General features: G+C 36.7%; 1 protein-coding gene across 2 annotated transcripts in view; it reads left to right on the top strand.

The window, feature by feature from the left end:
• The window catches only part of Fat1 (FAT atypical cadherin 1), a 124,614-nt gene that overhangs the window by 100,975 nt on the left and 4,408 nt on the right, over window positions 1–19,231 (top strand). For both annotated transcript variants that reach the window (XM_076853740.1, XM_076853739.1), the window contains exons 14-26: window positions 552–941; window positions 2,941–3,155; window positions 3,290–3,427; window positions 5,873–6,016; window positions 6,556–6,753; window positions 7,148–7,949; window positions 8,066–8,197; window positions 9,615–9,772; window positions 10,423–10,885; window positions 12,350–12,503; window positions 12,688–12,798; window positions 14,453–15,084; window positions 15,981–16,118. In XM_076853740.1, coding sequence (XP_076709855.1) covers window positions 552–941; window positions 2,941–3,155; window positions 3,290–3,427; window positions 5,873–6,016; window positions 6,556–6,753; window positions 7,148–7,949; window positions 8,066–8,197; window positions 9,615–9,772; window positions 10,423–10,885; window positions 12,350–12,503; window positions 12,688–12,798; window positions 14,453–15,084; window positions 15,981–16,118 — 3,675 coding nt within the window. The remainder of the gene's footprint in view (window positions 1–551; window positions 942–2,940; window positions 3,156–3,289; window positions 3,428–5,872; window positions 6,017–6,555; window positions 6,754–7,147; window positions 7,950–8,065; window positions 8,198–9,614; window positions 9,773–10,422; window positions 10,886–12,349; window positions 12,504–12,687; window positions 12,799–14,452; window positions 15,085–15,980; window positions 16,119–19,231) is intronic.

Here is a 19,231-nt window from a genome sequence, read left to right as displayed (position 1 = left end):
TCATTGTCCTAAAATGACATCTTCAGAATAATTAATTCACTTTTAATGAATATTTGAAGCCTTAAAATTATGCCCAGTAAACTTACTGCTATAAGATGTATCTATAGGGTTACTAACATTCTTGTTAGTGACTTCAAGAATTCATCTTCATGTCTCATTGAATTAATTGCTTTGTTAATACATTGTTGGTGTCATAAAGATAGAACAAGCAAAAGTTGTATTATCATAGCTTATAAATCTTTTAAAATTTTTTGTGGAGACAGTAGGACTAAGATATACATTCATAGCATTTTGATAGTAAAGAGTAATGTCTTTAGTCTAATACTGAAGAATTAGAAGAAAACAAAAAATACTTTTCAAATAATTGTCTTTAAAGCTAAATAATAAATAGATGTCTTTTTAAAATAGTACACTCAGTAAATTGTTACTTGTAAATTGGTAATTGAGTTTACTGTTTCTCGATCACTTCCATAAATTTTTTAAATAATATAAGCATTTTACTATTTTAAAAATTATTAATATTAATTAAACATAATTTCATATCTTCACAGGTTTGAATCGAAAGATTTCCTACTCACTAATTGACTCTGCTGATGGGCAGTTCTCCATTAATGAATTATCTGGAATTATTCAATTAGAAAAGCCTTTGGATAGAGAACTACAGGCAGTATACACCCTTACTTTGAAAGCTGTAGACCAAGGTTTGCCAAGGAGGTTGACAGCTACTGGCACTGTTGTTGTATCAGTTTTAGATATAAATGATAACCCACCTGTGTTTGAATACCGTGAATATGGTGCCACAGTGTCTGAGGACATTCTAATTGGAACAGAAGTTCTTCAAGTTTATGCAGCAAGTCGGGATATTGAAGCAAATGCAGAAATTACCTACTCAATAATAAGTGGAAATGAACATGGGAAATTCAGCATAGATTCTAAAACAGGTAATTTACCATGTAAATGAGAAGAAGTTCTTTATTTCACCAAAAAGGCTAGATTTGCGAGGCACTGAACTGCATAGAGTGACAGGTCACCTGTAGTCAGTAGATGTTCAGAAAAGATGGAGTTCAAGTTTTCCTTTTGTTAATTTTTTAAAGTGTGAGAGTGGTTAAGATGACTTCAGACTGTAGCTCTACTTAAAAAAATATATTTCTGGTGTATCATTGTGAACTACAAGCACATCAAAAGAGAAAATTAAAATTCTAATCGCTTAGTGATGAAGTAAAATGTCACACGTTAGTAAAGGTAAGAATGGCTGATAGTAGAGGACCTTGTATAATTACTCCTTTTATCCCCTGTATTCAACACAGGTGAAGTAGCTTCCCAAGTAAAACCATAGCTTTGACCTTTCAGATCTTAGTTTCTATGGTTGGTGTGTGATAATTCATTAAGTTGATTTCTTCATTATGCTAATTATATAATAGTGGACATACTTTGGATCATACCAAAAGACTGCCAACAAGGTCAAAAGTCGGAAGTGTTATTAATCCTACTGTGTAAACACTGATGTCATCTTATTAGCCTGTTGTCTGAAGTAGCTGTCCGTCTTAGAACCCTTTAAGAAGTTGCTCTTTTTTGTAGGGTATCCTTGAAAGCTGAAGGGAGATCAATACAGTAGAGGGAAGGGACCCAGAGAGCTGGAAAAATGATGTTGGCCAAATTTTATTGTTATATACGTATATATTGTTATATACATGTACATATATATTTGTACATGTACAAATATGTAACAACAAATCCCACCATTACATGTAGATATAATACACCAATAAAAAAGGTGGGGAGGGACCTCAATGCAATTATAAAATAAAGAAATAAAAAGTTACTGTATTTAATTGTATGTGACTACTTCAGATAAAGAATAGGTGTGTAATTATGTTATTTAGACAGATATTTTAATACATATCATAAAATCGTTGTTTTAGGGTTCTTTTGTTCCTGTCTCTTTTTAAGTAGAATAGACAATAATGAACTGACAATGAAAGGTGTCACAGGAATTGTTAAATCAAAAAATGGATTTTTAATGATAAAATATAAGTAGAAGGTTATGTGGAGATTCTTTTGTAATGAAAAGGATGAATAAGTCTTTTAAAAAGAAAGAGAAGGAAAAAAAACTAAAAGCACAGCATGGAATTTTTTTTTTAAGAGAGAGAATTTTTTTAATATTTATTTTTCAGTTTTCGGTGGACACAACATCTTTATTTTTATGTAGTGCTGAGGATTGAACCCAGCACCCAGCGCATGCCAGATGAGCGCGTTACCGCTTGAGCCACATCCCCAGCCCACAGCATGAAATTTTTTTAGAGTTTTCTTTTCTTTTTTTTTTTTTAAAGATAGGGGGGGGGGGAGAATTTTTTAATATTTATTTTTTAGTTTTCGGCAGACACAACATCTTTGTTTGTATGTGGTGCTGAGGATCGAACCCGGGCCACACACATGCCAGGCGAGCGCGCCACCCCTTGAGCCATATCCCCAGCCCTAGAGTTTTCTTTTGTTTATTAAAATAAAGTCTGTTGTGATCTCTGGTTTGAGATATAAGAGATAATCATTCTTATAGTTGGGATATTTTAATGGCTGGGAAAATAATTGGGAGAAATAAGGCTTCAGGGTTGGGCAAATTCCTTATTTTTAATATTTGAATTAAGGTTCGATCCTCAGCACCACATACAAACAAAGATGTTGTATCCGCTGAAAACTAAAAAATAAATATTTAAAAAAAAAAAAAAGAAATTAGAAAACACAGCCAGGCATGATGACACATGCCTATAATTCCAGCAGCTCAGGAGACTGAGGCAGAAGGATTGCAAATTCAGAACCAGTCTAGGTAACTTCATCAGATCCTATCTCAAAATGAAAGGATTCAAAAAGGACTTGGGGAAGTAGCTCATTAAAGTGGTAGCATTATAAAGATTTGCAAGTAATTTTGATTATTTTTAAATGCAGGAGCCATATTTATCATTGAGAATCTGGATTATGAAAGCTCCCATGAATACTACCTGACTGTAGAAGCCACTGATGGAGGCACGCCTTCATTAAGTGACATGGCCACTGTGAACATTAATGTGACAGATATCAATGACAACACGCCCGTGTTCAGCCAAGACACCTATACCACAGTGATCAGTGAAGATGCTGTTCTTGAGCAGTCTGTGATCACAGTGAGTATTTTTTCCCCCTTACAGTTTTCTTCTTCTGGGTCTTTACAAGAATTTTTAGTTAAATCAGTCTAGTTTTTGTAGACCACTGTCCCCTCCTTAACTGTCTTCCTAAAGCAGAGTGTGATATTTTCTAGGTTATGGCTGATGATGCTGATGGACCTTCCAATAGCCACATCCACTACTCAATTATAGAAGGCAATCAAGGAAGTCCATTTACCATTGACCCTGTTAAGGGAGAAGTGAAAGTGACTAAACTTCTAGACCGAGAAACAGTAAGTGAAAAAGTTGGATTTAAATTGTTTACTAAATACCAAATCAAAAAGTAGAAGTGCCTGGTATTCCTCTCTGCTGGACATAATGTGAAGTACCAAAAGTTAGAACCAGCCTCCTTCTCAGGAACTGGCTAGCAGGATGTAAATACTTGAAAAGCAATTTTGCAATACAAAAGTCTTAAGAATATAAGGAATAGGCTTCCTGCTAGTAGAAAGTTTATATTCAGGAAGAGATTGCTAATGGCTTCAACATCCTGAGATCCTTCAGGGGTTGGATTTTTAGTTTTTTGTCACTGAGCCCAAAAAGTGGAAAAGGAAAAGTTTATTTTGCTCTGGGCCCAAAGTGAGGCAGAACATCTTGATGGAAGAGTGTGGTAGAGGGAAGCTGCTCCATTTGTGGTGGCCAGGAAGCAGAGATAGGAATGGGAAGGGGCCTCAGGGAAGTACTCAGTGGCTTATCTCCTCCAGCCATGCCCCAGTGACCACAGCCACCACCTATTCAAGCTAGGGTGACTAATTAAGTTAACCGTAATAATCTGATCATCTCACCTTTGAAGAGACCTGCATTACATAGGAGCGTTGGGGGGGGGCACCTCATACCCAAACAGAAAACGATATATAACTGGAAGCTGAATTTTAAATAACAGCAGAGATTTGGAAAACCATTGGGGTCGAGAGAAGGAAATTCCCTGTAAGAAATTGCGTGAATGAAAGCATGGAGAATGAAACCATGGAACACATCCAAGAGACTGTACCCAGTTCTACTGGTGAAATGTATCATAAAAAGTAGTAGAGGGACATTCAGTGAGAAGTGGTTTTAGGAACAGATTATGAGCCAGATAATCAGGATCAGAGGTTCAGACCTGATGCTGCATGCATTAGGAAATTATTGAATGTTTGCAATCTGATATATATTAAAAGACTTTTGGAAGATCAGTACTTCCATACATGGAAGTATTCTTACTTGGAGAGAGATGATGGGGTGGGGTGGGGTGGTGGTAGTGGTAGGAAAGGCTATTGATAATTCATCAGTTGTGACACAGTAAGAGGCCAAATTAGGAAAGCAGCAGTAAGAATTGAATGAAAACACAAAGAAACTTTGCAAAAGAAAAACTAGAAAATCCACTAAGGTTAGTTAATGGCTTTGTGTAGAAAGTAGCAATATCAGAAATGACTTGACTTCTGTCTGTTCTGAGTGGACATTGTCAAGTTGGGAAGTTATGAGGTATAAACTTATGGGGGCTGGAGGGAGTTAATGTTTTTTTTATTTTAAATTTTTTTAAAAAAGTATATCCATAAATAACATTGACATTGTGGTTTTTTGTTGTTGTTCTAATTAGTTATACATGACAGTAGACTGCATCTTGACATATGGTACATAAATGGAGTATAATTTCTCATTCTTCTGGTTATACATGATGTAGAATCCCTCTGATCGTGTAGTCATATATGTACATAGGGTAATGTCAGATTCATTTTACTACCCTTCCTACCCTCATACTCCTCCCCTCTCTTCACTCCCCTGTACCTAATCCAAAGTAACTATTCTTCCCTAGCTTCACTGCCCACCCCCTACTGTGTAGCATCCACTTATTAGAGAAAACATTCTTTGGGTTTAGGGGATTGGCTTATTTCACTTAGCATAATATTCTCCAACTCCATCCATTTGTTGGCAAATGCCATAATTTCATTCTTTTTAAAGACTAAGAAATATTCCATTGTGTATATATACCACATTTTCTTTATCCATTCATCTGTTGAAGGACACCTAGCTTCGTTCCATGGTTGTAGCTATTGTGAGTTGAGTTGCTGTAAACATTGATGTGGCTGGATCACTGTAGTGGGCTGATTTTAAGTCCTTTGGGTATAAACCAAGGAGTGGGATAGCTGGGTCAATGGTGGTTCCCTTCCAAGGTTTCTAAGGAATCTCCATACTGCTTTCCAGAGTGGTTGCACTAATTTGTAGTCCCACCAGCAATGTATGAGTGTGCCTTTTCTCCCACATGCTCGCCAACATTTATTGTTGCTTGTATTCTTGATAATTGCCATTGTGACTGCAGTGAAATGAAATCTTAGGAAAACTGCTTTCTATGTTATTACTGAAGCAACAGCATTTGAGATAGACTTGACTTTTTTTTTTTTTTAACCTAATCATTTTTATTACTTCTGGCTTCTTTCTGTTCATGGAACTGCATATTTTTAAAGATAAAGCATTTTAACAAGATGAATGTGTTTTTGAGAAGCATTGGAGAGTCTAATCATCATTGGTATCTTTTTCTGTTGAGAAAAACACATTATTTGTAGTTCACTCATTTGTAGGTTAGGGAATTCCCAGATACAGGATACGACGAATGACTACAGAGAATTTTGACTCGTTGGCTTTATGAAAATGAAGGTACATTTTCTTGTCTCTCCTCACCCCCCACCCCTCCCAATCCCCAAAAGATTTCAGGTTACACACTTACGGTTCAGGCTTCTGATAATGGCAGTCCACCCAGGGTCAACACGACGACTGTGAACATTGACGTGTCTGATGTCAATGACAATGCCCCCGTCTTCTCCAAGGGAAACTACAGTGTGATTATCCAGGTAAGCTTGGAGTACCCGAGGGTATTTGGAATCCTTTTTGAAATGAGCTCTTTCACTGCAGTCAGATGCTTATTTGAAATATCTTTCTTTTCCAAAGTCTTTCATCTCCCCTCTTTTTGTGCTTGGGTGTTAAGCTATTCTCACTGTCAGAGATCTCAGAGCGTTGCTAATCCTGTCTTCTTCTGCTGTTGCTTTTCCTCCTCTCCTTCCTCCCCATCTTGGCTTGGCTTTGTCTTCCCTCCCTCGTCTCCACCCTGCATCCTCCTCACTCCTACCCCTCCACACCACCATTACCTTCCACACACCCTTTTTCTCACAGGCATTCCTCACCCTTCCTGTTCTCTCTCCCCACCTCGACCCCCACTGCAATCCCTTGTACCCCACTTCTGTTTTCCCTCTGTCCCGTCAATCATCAGTAAGACTTTTCCCCTCTGATATATTTTATATTATTAAGAAACTCTCAAGTATCCCTTATCAAATAGATTTGGTTGTGTTGAAGTCGTTTTGTTTTGTGTTGTTCTGTTTTTAATTTGGTGCAGGAAAATAAGCCAGTGGGTTTCAGTGTCCTGCAGCTAGTAGTGACAGACAAGGACTCCTCTCACAATGGTCCACCCTTCTACTTTACTATTGTGAGTGGAAACGAAGACAAAGCATTTGAAGTGAACCAGCAAGGAGTCCTCCTGACTGCAGCCGCCATCAAGAGGAAAGTGAAGGACCATTACTTCCTGCATGTGAAGGTATTGAAGTCTGCTGGTTTTATGGGAGAGCCTTAGAGAAGACCTGATTGGCAGTTATCTTCCTATATTAAACAGCTTACATTTCATAAAAACAAAAATTTATACGTTTGTGGCATGTTTTGTGCCACACCTTCATTTTTGAGGTGACTCCCTTATTCAGTTGGTAGCCTGATCATCTACAGTGCTGGAACTGAGTTTCTATGTGAGTTAGTGGAAGACTGTTTGTCCTTTATCTCAACAGGCCTTTTTCTCATCCAGAGGAATTGGTATAAAACAGTTGGTGATTTATTATTTATTATTTTCAAAGAATTTGAACAGTGTAAATACATTTTTATTAAGCAATTATAAACAAGATAATCAAAGTGATTTTTCTTTTCTTTTTCTTTTTTTGTAGGTGGCAGATAATGGAAAACCTCAGTTGTCGTCTTTGACATATATTGACATTAGAGTTATCGAGGAGAGCATCCATCCTCCTGCAATTCTGCCACTAGAGATTTTCATTACTGCATTTGGAGAGGAATACTCTGGTGGTGTCATTGGGAAAATCCATGCAACAGACCAAGATGTGTATGACACTTTAACCTACAGTCTTGACCCCCAAATGGACAACCTGTTCTCTGTTTCCAGCACCGGGGGTAAGCTCATCGCACACAAAAAGCTAGATATAGGGCAGTACCTTCTTAACGTCAGCGTAACCGATGGAAAATTTACCACAATGGCTGACATCACAGTGTATATCCGACAAATAACACAAGAGATGTTGAACCACACCATTGCTATTCGCTTTGCCAATCTCACTCCAGAAGAATTTGTTGGTGACTACTGGCGCAACTTCCAGCGAGCTTTACGAAACATCCTGGGTTTGAGGAGGAACGACATACAGATTGTTAGTTTGCAGCCCTCTGAACCTCATCCACATCTGGATGTCCTACTTTTTGTAGAGAAATCAGGTAGTGCCCAGGTTTCAACAAAACAACTCTTGCACAAGATTAATTCTTCTGTGACTGATATTGAGGAAATTATTGGTGTTAGGATATTAGATGTATTCCAGAAGCTCTGTGCAGGACTGGATTGCCCTTGGAAATTCTGTGATGAAAAGATATCCATGGATGAAAATGTTATGTCGACGCATAGCACGGCCAGACTGAGCTTTGTGACACCTCGCCACCATAGGACAGCCGTGTGTCTCTGCCAAGGTAAGTAAATGAGAACAGGTATTTCATGTTCAGCCTTTGATGATTATACCATACAGATCATTTTGTTGAAATTCCTGTTTTTTTTAATCTCTGTCCTCTCTTTTATTTAATTAAAGAGGGGAAATGCCCACCTGTCCACCATGGATGCGAAGACAACCCTTGCCCTGCAGGATCCGAATGTATTGCTGATCCAAGAGAAGAGAAGTACACCTGTGTCTGTCCTGGTGGCAGGTTTGGTCAGTGCCCAGGTAAGTTCAATGACTGAGCAAAATTTTATTTCAAAAAATCAGTTCTAATCTTTCTTAGTTTTTTCTATTCTTTATTTGAGAAAAATAAATGAAGCAAAGTCAAATGTAGGGATGAATAAAGAAAAACAGTAATGACTATTTCTTCCTTTTTTATAACAACACATTCTAGTTCAGTTTGATGTTCCCCCTTCCATATCATCAGTGTTTGAGTAGATTTTAGAGGTTTGTTTTTCCTTTTTCTCTTTCATCCTCTCTTAAAAACAAAACAAAACCAAAAAAACCTGAAGAAAATTATATCTTACACAATCCTAACTTCTTGATTTTTTTTTCTCTATTTAATGGTGTATTATGGGCATATTTCTGAGCCAGTATTCTTTTTAATATCTGTGAAATATTTTCTGGCATGACTCTTTTTGTGATATAATCAACATTTTCCTTATGTAGAAAGATTTTAATTACTCTGTATAAAAAAATTTTTATACATATATCTTTTTATTTTCTTCTCTATTACAGTATATCAGGAACTGCTGGATCAAAGAATTAAGTGCATTTAAAATTTTAAAGATAACATTATGTTAATTTTCCAAAAAGATGAACCAATTCCTTTTTCTTCCAGTCATGTATGAAGGTCTCAGAACCCAGTCTCGTGCCAGTATTGACAGTTTCCAGTTAAAAAAAAAAAAAAACTCCCTTGGGGCTGGGATTGTGGTGTGGCTCAGCAGTGGAGCACTCGCCTAGCGTGGGCGGGACCCGGGTTCGATCCTCAACACCACATAAAAATAAAGACATTGTGTTGTGTCCATCTACACCTAGAAAATAAATGTTATATAAAAATGGACACAAAATGATATCTCGTGATTTTAATTTTCATTTCTCTGGCTGTTTATACCTTTTTATTAGCTACCTGTTTGTATTTGTTTGATTGTCTGGGCTACTTGTTTATTATCAACGTGTAGAACACTTTGTGCATTATGAGTAGTGACAGTCTATATGTTATTGACCTCTTAATTTGTTAAATCTTTTGTCATTTTGAAATTTAATTTTTATCTAGTCAATTCTACTTGATTTTATTTAGCTCTCTATCAGTTTTCATCTGAGGAATAGGAATTGGTTTATCAAACTATCTTGAGGCTATGTAACTATTTTCTGAAATTGTCTTCTAATAATTTCCATTGAATATGGTTACGTTTAGCTGTTTTGTTATTTTAGAATTTATTTCTTTGTGATAAAGTGGTCTAATATATTCTTGCAAATGGATAGCCATTCGGGCTATACTGTTTATTAAGTAACTAGATGTTTTGCCATGGAATTTAATTTTATAATGTTATATATGACCTTAAATTTAAAAATCGGAATAGAGGAGGACAAATCCTACTCTAAAAACTATACTTAAACTGGCTTCTTTTGTGATTCACAGGAAGTTCATCTATAACATTTACTGGAAACAGCTTTGTGAAATACCGTCTAATGGAAAATGAAAACAAATTAGAGATGAAACTGACAATGAGGCTCAGGACCTATTCTGCTCATGCCGTTGTAATGTATGCTCGAGGAACTGACTACAGTATCTTGGAGGTATGTGAGTGTCTGGTTTTAGTCCTATACATACTCCAATTATGGTAGCCTTTAAGAAATATAAATTCCATTTTATGTTTTGATTGTTCACTTTTTAAAAACATTAAGCAAGATGGGCAAATTTCACATTTAAAGAATTTATTGACACTTTTACAAATTTTATACTTCATGGAATGAAAAGTTCTTTTTTGCTTTGCAATAATATGGAGATTTATTTCTGGTTTTTACAAATGTTTGTAGGCATATGTGAGAGTTAATATTCAAACTCTGAATATTGTATCTTATTAGTTATATAGCAGGTTTACAGAGAGGGCATACATATGTTTGAAGTGGTAATTATCATGACTATTTTTTTTTAACTGGGTTTTAACATTTGATGCTACATGGTCCTTTCTGTATATATAGGTGGTACGTGTCGGGGGTTAAAATCTAGTCACTTCATATTTTTTGGATATGTACTTGGGACTAGAACTTGATACCCCTAAAAGATACCTTGGACAAATGAGTGTGTGCTTTACATAAAGTATTTAAATGGAAGCCCTTATCTTTTTTTTACCTTCATTCACCAAATATACCTCTCCTATAGACTTGTGGTCAGAGATAATTGAAAGTTCTGTGAAAGTAATGTGAAAGTGATTGTCTTATTGTAGATTCATAATGGAAGACTGCAATATAAATTTGACTGTGGAAGTGGCCCTGGAATTGTCTCTGTTCAAAGCATTCAAGTCAATGATGGCCAGTGGCATGCCGTATCTCTTGAAGTAAATGGAAACTATGCTAGATTGGTTCTAGACCAAGTTCACACTGCATCAGGCACAGCCCCAGGGACTCTGAAAACTCTGAACCTAGATAACTATGTGTTTTTTGGTGGCCACATACGGCAGCAAGGAACAAGGAATGGAAGAAGCCCACAAGTTGGTAATGGTTTCAGGGGCTGTATGGACTCCATTTATTTGAATGGGCAAGAGTTACCTTTAAATAGCAAACCAAGAAGTTATGCACACATCGAAGAGTCAGTGGATGTATCTCCTGGGTGCTTATTAACAGCTACGGAAGACTGCTCAAGTAACCCTTGTCAGAATGGAGGCATATGTAATCCATCGCCTACTGGAGGTAGGCTTCGTAACATTACAGTGATTAAAATGTTGCATGTGTACATTTAAGGGGAAGAGTTCCAAATGCTTTGGGTTTTCCTCCTCCTTTTGTTCAAATAATATTGTCAGATACTGCAGCAGATATGAGTAGTATGCATTATAAGAGAGCAGAGTAGGAGCCGGGCGCAGTGGCACACATCTTGTAATCCCAGCAGCTCAGGAGGCTGAGGCAGGAGGATCATGAGTTCAAAGCGAGCCTCAGCAACTTAGTGAGGCCCTAAGCAACTCACTGAGACCCTGTCTCTAAATAATATAAAAAAGGGCTGGGGATGAGGCTCAGTGGTTATGCAACACTGGGTTCAATCCCCAGTACCAAAAAGAAAAAAAGAGAGAGAAAGAGAAAGAGGGCAGAGCAGGGCTTAGTATTCTTCCTAGAACTAGGCTGAAGAGATCAGTTTCTCTGGCTGCTGAACTTCTACAGGCATGTCTGAGGTGTTTGAGCAGAACATACTTCTGTACACAGTTCATCATGCCCCTAAACCACAGCCACCTCTGAACTCTTCTTCTAACTCCTCAGACATTGACCCTGGGAAATTTAGAACTGGTATCACTTAGTTCTTCCTGGTTCTTTGTACCCCCTTTCATCCAATGGCTGAACACGGAGGTCTGCTAGACTCTTGCTATCCATTAGAGAGTGTGATTTTTCAAAAGGCCTCTAATCCTCCTGAATTGCTGCATTGTCTGTCTCGAAGCCAGTGGGGACTCTAGAGCTTCTGTATTCTGGGTTTCCATTGGACCATTTATAATCAAAAATAGTTAGGAAAAAAATGGCAGCTATCATGCCTAATAAGTAGAGGTTTGTGTAACTGATAGAACAAAATGTTTCAAAATAATACTTTAAGTGAGATTTCAAAAAATTCTGGTTGTCTGCTTTTTTCTTTGGAGAGAATGTATGTGCACTAAAGCTAATAGAGTAAGTACACCAGCTTATTCCCATAGTAGCACTCTGAAAATCCTAGTCATGTCTCACAACAAAAGTTTATATTATGTTCATATAAATTACGTGATCAAATCAGGGCAGCAAGGAGGCTGACCTCACTGTGTCACTTTGGAATGAGACTGAAAATCTGAAATGCTTCAAGATCCAAAACTTTTTTAGTGCCAACGTGACACTGAAAATTTTCACATTTTGGAGCATTGTGGATTTTGAATTTTCAGGTTAGGGATGTTCAACTAGTATTATTGTAATTTTCTGAAATTAAAATACGGTCCCAGCATTTTGAATAAGGGATATTCATCCTATACCAGCAGTGGAAGGCTTGTCCATCAGGCTTCCACCCAGAAGGAATGGGAATTTTACCAGTTTTATGGATCTTGGAGAATTAAATCTTCACTTAGATGTAAAGGTAAAAATCAATATAACAAGACTTATTTTTGAATCATGGAATGATAGGATTGTTTTATTCCTTTTTTACTGATGTAGGCTATTATTGCAAGTGCAGTGCCTTATACATAGGGACATACTGTGAAGTGAGTGTCAACCCATGTTCCTCCAATCCCTGCCTCTATGGTGGCACATGCATCGTAGACAATGGAGACTTTGTTTGCCAATGCAGAGGACTATACACTGGTCAGAGGTATGTGTATTTTTCAGAATGAATTATATTATAAATTAATTATAAATTTCAGAATGAATTATAGTTTTAAATCTTTTAAAACATGCTATTCTGCATGTAAAATGTCTCTACATTCTTCATGTGTTAGTATTTTGTTTTGTTATAGACTCATGAAGTTTATGCATGTTTTTCCCTTGTTCTTCAGATGCCAGCTTAGTCCTTACTGCAAAGATGAACCCTGTAAAAATGGTGGGACGTGTTTTGACAGTTTGGATGGTGCTGTTTGTCAGTGTGATTCAGGTTTTAGGGGAGAAAGGTAAATGGTTTCTTTGAGATTTATATTTCTATTTTTCGGTGGTATTATATTCATTAGCAGACACAACCAGCCTTCATTAATGTAGACTACATTGCTTCAGAGTTGTATAATCCTCATTGGCAATTTTATAATTTATCTTCTTGCTCTTGAGATAAGGGAAAATACCAAGCAGATTAATATGTATTATGCTTGAAAAAACCTACTTCTATACTTCAGAGCTATTATTTATAAACAAAGAATGTATGTGGTTTTACAGGCACAAATGCTTGGAGTGAGGTGAGTTTCTTGTTTTCTAAAGTAGATGCTTATGAAGCTGAACCATCCATCTTCGATACCAGTGATAATGACATTTTATCATCATATGTTATAACTAACATTTATAGAGATCTAGAAACCTTTTTCAACTCCCATTTTGCAATAATTAACTATAATTCTAAGAGGTGATTATTATTTTCTAAGTGACAAAAATAAGGCATGTTGTATACCTTAAAAAAGTGGATGATGTCATCTTATGTTAGACTTTTCACCAGTTCAGTTTTAACAAAATTACTCAGTGCATGTTATCTATAAGTGCCTAGTGTAGCTTGCTTATGTATGTATGTATGTACGTATGTATGTATGTGTTTGGTACTAGGGATTGAACCCAGGGGCACTTAACCTGAGCCACATCCCCAGCACATTTCTGTATTTTATTTAGAGACGGTCTTGCTGAGTTGCTTAGGGCCTCACTAAATTGCTGAGGCTGACTTTGAACTCATGATCCTCCTGCCTAAGTCTCCTGAGCTGCTGAGATTACAGGCAATGCACCACCACGCTGGGCTAGTGTAGCAAATTTAGATAAGCCTTTGCTCTCAGTCTTATTAGGCTGTTGGTGGCCACACCTTGCAGGTGTTCTGTATAGTTTAGCTCTTGTAGTATCATGTCTTGTGTTTCAGCCCTAGTCACATGGCCTTAACTCATAAAGTGGCTTTTCCTAATTCTAGTCAATGAATACTCTTAGCATATTTGACAAAATATATCATTAATTAGAATTTTTTATACCAGAGTATGAGGGATGGTAAATGGATAAACTTTATTGAAGGAGGAGGGAAGGTTTGATAAGTGGCAGGTAGATCTGCATAGGTATATATGTCCCTTTTGGAAAGACTGAAGGGACTTGCTTCTGACTTATCCTGAATAACATTTTTTAATGGAAACCATAAGAGTTTTATGCTTTTATGTGTGTTATGGAACTGTCTATTCCCAAACACAAACATTTTCTTAGAAATTTATTCTAGTCTATTACAAGACTTTGCAACACACTGGTAATTTTTCAAAATGCACATTCTAAATTTCTGAATGATAGCTTGTCTGTGAGAACTAGAAACAAACTGATGTTTTGCTTATGGGATTGATGTAGTTGAATCCTAGAAAAACAGTTAAATATTGGCTTGATAAGTTCATCTCCCCCAATAAATATACATTCAAAGCATAAAATCAGCTGATTAATTAAAAGCTCTTTTGTTGTTATTGTTTATTTATAGTTTTCTAGATGGTTTAATCCGATTTTATTCAGGGGTATCTTATTAAGAGGGGATCTTAGCATTAGTCTCTGAAGACTTATAGGTCTGGCGTAGTCTGACATACCAAAACAGTCTCTCCACTTTCTTGGCAGGTGTCAGAGTGACATTGATGAATGTGCTGGAAACCCCTGTCGTAATGGGGCCCTTTGTGAGAACACACATGGCTCCTATCACTGTAACTGCAGCCAGGAATACAGAGGAAAGCACTGTGAGGATGCTGCTCCCAATCAATATGTGTCAACTCCATGGAATATTGGACTGGCCGAGGGAATAGGGATTGTGGTTTTTATAGCAGGGATATTTTTACTTGTGGTGGTGTTTGTACTCTGCCGCAAAATGATTAGTCGAAAGAAGAAACACCAGGCTGAACCAGAAGACAAACACTTGGGACCAACCACAGCTTTCTTGCAAAGACCATATTTTGATTCAAAGCTAAATAAGAACATTTACTCCGACATTCCACCCCAGGTGCCTGTCCGTCCTATCTCCTACACTCCAAGCATTCCAAGTGACTCTAGAAATAATCTTGACCGAAATTCTTTTGAAGGATCTGCTATACCTGAGCATCCCGAATTCAGTACTTTTAATCCTGAGTCTATGCATGGACACCGAAAAGCAGTGGCCGTCTGCAGCGTAGCACCAAACTTGCCTCCCCCACCTCCCTCAAACTCTCCTTCTGACAGCGACTCAATACAGAAGCCTAACTGGGACTTTGACTATGACGGTGAGAAAAACTATTTCCATCTCACTAAAATGTTACTGAGATATAACAGTGATTAGAAGTTCTGCCATAGCCACTGGTGGTTCAAGTCAAAATGTGGAGATATATATGATCAGAATCTGAAATCCTTATGATTTGGGAAACGTTTTCAGATGTCTTGAATTCTAACTGCACATTGTGGCTGTGATGTTATTTTAATGAATGTTCCAGTTAATATTCTAGTGTCATGTTCCAATTAATTTTCTGAAAAGATCATTTCATTTTTGTAACTGATAAAAGCTCTCAACTGGATCTTTTTTGGACTTATTATAATAAAAAATAATTGGAGGGGAGCATTTCTATGTTAGAATTATTTTTTAATATGACCAGAGAAGTAGCAGTATTTAAATTACCAACTTAACATTTATTTTAATGCCTTACCAAAAAAAAAAAAAAAAAAGCTCCCTGTCCTCTCTACTCCTCCTCCCCCTGTACTGGAGATCAAGGTGAGGAGGGTGCTCTACCACAGGGTCTTGCTAAAGTTGCCTAGGGGGTCCTTGGACTTGTGAGCCTCCCCAGTAGCTGGGATTATTGGCACTCAGTGCCACAACCAGCTTCTATGTACCATTTAAAAAAAAAAAAATCCAAAGTTTTTTTTTCTTTTTCTTTCTAACAGTATCCATAGGCCTATTTATGGAGAAATTCTATCCTTTGAATATCACAAAATATTTACAGACTAGACTCCTTTGTTTGGTTTTTTGTTGTTTTTTGTTTTTCTGTTGTTGTTGTTGTTTTTCTCTTTTTTTAAATTTCAGTGGTTCATTTTGAATAAATTTTAGGCAGTCACTTGGTAAAGCACACAGAGAACTGAAGATTCCTGGCCTACATAGAACTTATTGCTTGTCTCTCATCTCTTTTAGCTAAAGTGGTGGATCTTGATCCCTGTCTTTCCAAGAAACCTCTAGAAGAAAAGCCTTCTCAGCCATACAGTGCCCGGGAGAGCCTGTCCGAAGTGCAGTCTCTTAGCTCTTTCCAGTCTGAATCCTGTGACGACAATGGTGAGTGTGAGGAAGGTGATGGGTGGAGGCCGCTTGCTGGTTGTGCACGGTGCTGCTCACACCATGTCACGTAACAGTGTGGATGCACCAGGCCCCCAGTTAAGTCTTAAAATATTGCCCTAGTTCTCCGGAACCACTTTTAAACAATACCTTGTACACACTTGCATGAACATCTGCTGGGGAAGATATTAAAGGGTTCCTAATGAATAGGTACTTTGACTGTAGCAACATGTCAGCAGTAATAGGAAAGAAAATGTAATTAACTGAAACATCATTTCTGTCTTATTGACTAATCTTATTTTTTTGTTTTTGTTTTAACATAACGATAAATGTTATGGAAGTTTTATGGGTTTTTCAAAAGTCCTTTAGGCTTTTTGACCACACAACATGCACACGTACACCTGCATCCTTTAAAGAAGAGATATAATAGTCTGAAATATTCAATTTCAGTCGCACCTTTGGTATTACAAGGTTTTATTTGTCTCTTCCCCCAACTCCACTGCGGCCCCAGCTCCCATTTGGATCAGAGCGTACTGACTGAGAGCAGAGTTTAAGAGATTGCTAGTAAGTTTGATTATATTTCTAATGAAGCAAGTTTGACAGTGGGATCTGTGACTTCAGTTATGTTTATCTGATTTCCTTAGGGTAAATTGCTTTGGTAACCAGCTTTGCCTTATTTACACATACCAGTAGAGAAAATGTCAATATTCAGTGACAAAATAAAGTGAATTTTTAGTGGAAATTTTTGAATCTCAAATTAGTGGTTTTAACCATAATTTTTTTTCTTGCATGAAAAATCTATAAAGTCTTATTTTATTGGAAGAAAGAAGCAATAATTATCTGATCCAAAGTAAAAAAAGTCCATAATCTAGAGTAACATAATTCATAATACATTGCGTTTGTAGAGTTCATAAATCCACATTGTTCATAATACATTACAGAGCTCTTTTCCAAACTCAAATCATTTCTGATTTCAAGCATGTTATGTATCTCAGAGTGTACCTGTGTTGTGTGTGATGAATATATGGGTATATCTTCACTTGTTAATCAACAAAAATAAGTCTCCCGTTCATTTCAATTCTGAAAAGTTTGTAGTGCCAGTAATTTACATTTTCACCCTTAAATGTTCTTCATAAATACATTTCTGAATTTTGTCACTAGTATTCTTTCTTTTTTAGTTGTCTTTTTGAAACCACGTTCTTCTTACTAATACTCCTAAATTCTTTGAACACGTTATAGCCAAATTATTTACAAAAATTAATTACCAGATAAATACAGTGTGAGGAAAAGACATGTACAGGAATGGTTAATATTTTAATAATTTAATCATTCTTGATCATAAAGTTTAAGTCTGTGCTGAGTCTGTACTTAGATTTCAATAATAGTTTTCCAAGCCTATTGTAACAGTTTACCACAAACCTATTGGCTCAAAATGGCACAAATAATTATCTCGTAGTTCTGTGGTACAGAAATCCACTACGCATTGCACTTGGCTAAAATCATGGTGTCAGTAGTGCTGCATTCCTCTGAAAGCTCTAGGAGAAGAATCTGTTTGCTTCTTTTTCTAGCTTCTCGAGGAGGCCCCCATCTTTTGACTCATGGCTTCTCATCTTTCAAAGGCAGAATGGCATGTCACTGACGATTAATCTGTAGTCATAGCTCCCTCCAGCCACAGCTGGTAAAGATTCTTCCCTTTCCCTTTCAAATACCCTTATTAATTCAGTCAGCTCCCCCAGATAACTCAGGAAAGTCTCTCCATCCATAAGGTTCTTAACCATGTTGATAATGTTCCTTTTGCCATATATGTTAACATTTTCACAGGTTCCCAGTTTCAGGATGTGGACATTTTGGGGGGGCCATCCTTCTGCCCATCACATGCATACATATTTTAAAACAATCTATTACACAGGTGAAAGGGCATTCACCCAGGAAAAAGCCAAATATTTCTGTACTTCTCTGCTGGTATGTTAGCTCACCAGCTGTTAGTCCCTCTGTAGTAAGATAAGAAATTGCAGGGACATGGGGGGATGGGGGAGAGAACAAAGAAGCACAAAACCAATTTTGTATTTTTATTGCATATGTATTTCCTTAAATTTCTTTACTTTTTAAATATGAAGTCATTTATCCGTGAGATGTTAAAATAATAATTGTTTTGCCCAACATGATCAGTAATTACAGTGGTGAAAAATTTGTAGCTAAAAACAGATTTCCTAAATTCCAATGAAATAGTTACTTTATTCCATTCATTAACAATAATAAATATGTAGCTTGATGAGGAAAATCCCTGAGACATAGCCATAACAGAAAGAGTGCAGGGGTCGTGCATAATTATATGGTTGTATTTCTGTTTTTCACATCTTTAAATTGTAAGGCAGAAATTGCATAATGTTAAGAAATTTTATTTTGTTCTCAGTTTTCTAACTAACTGAAGATTTTCCTAATTGACTCCTTTTGTACCTTTTCACAAGCTTCCATAGTGACTGTAATACACCTTGTCAATGCTGTCGTTGACACGGTGACTAAAGAAGGTATCGTCATAAATGCTTGTGCTTTGTGTTTCTGTCGTACACTGACTGTAAAAATGGAGGCTATGCTTTGCCTGTTGTGTTGTTATGAAAAATAATTTGTGGTTTGGGGAGGTTTCATTTCAGTATTTTTAATTTGTGAGGGTGTGTGCATTCATAATTCAGGGGCATTGCAGAAACATTTCATTGGGCATTATATCTCTTTGTTAGATTTTACCATTCATAGTGATTCATCCTGACATCAGAAAGTAACCCATAGGATCTTGAGAACTTATCTTTATGTGGTACAATGCCAAGAAGTTGAGAAGTAATTTTATCTAAAAGTTTTAAGGGGGAAAAAAAATCTTTCTATGAACAGAATAGGACTAAACACCATAAAGCCTTTCTAATTACCTAAAACTGACACCTGGCTTTTGGTTTTTCTCTGAATGTGATCAAAGAAAATGATCTAACATGATAGAAAGTTTTTTTTTTTTTTTAATAATTGATTTAGTGAAAACCATTTAATTTGAAGCTGTATCTGTTTAGAATTACAAGAAAGGACATAGAAAACACCCCTCAACTTATTTTAAATTAGCCCTTTATTAG

This window comes from Callospermophilus lateralis, chromosome 4 (assembly GCF_048772815.1).
Source record: "Callospermophilus lateralis isolate mCalLat2 chromosome 4, mCalLat2.hap1, whole genome shotgun sequence".
Lineage (NCBI taxonomy): Eukaryota > Metazoa > Chordata > Mammalia > Rodentia > Sciuridae > Callospermophilus > Callospermophilus lateralis.
This window is presented reverse-complemented; position numbering and strand designations above follow the sequence as displayed.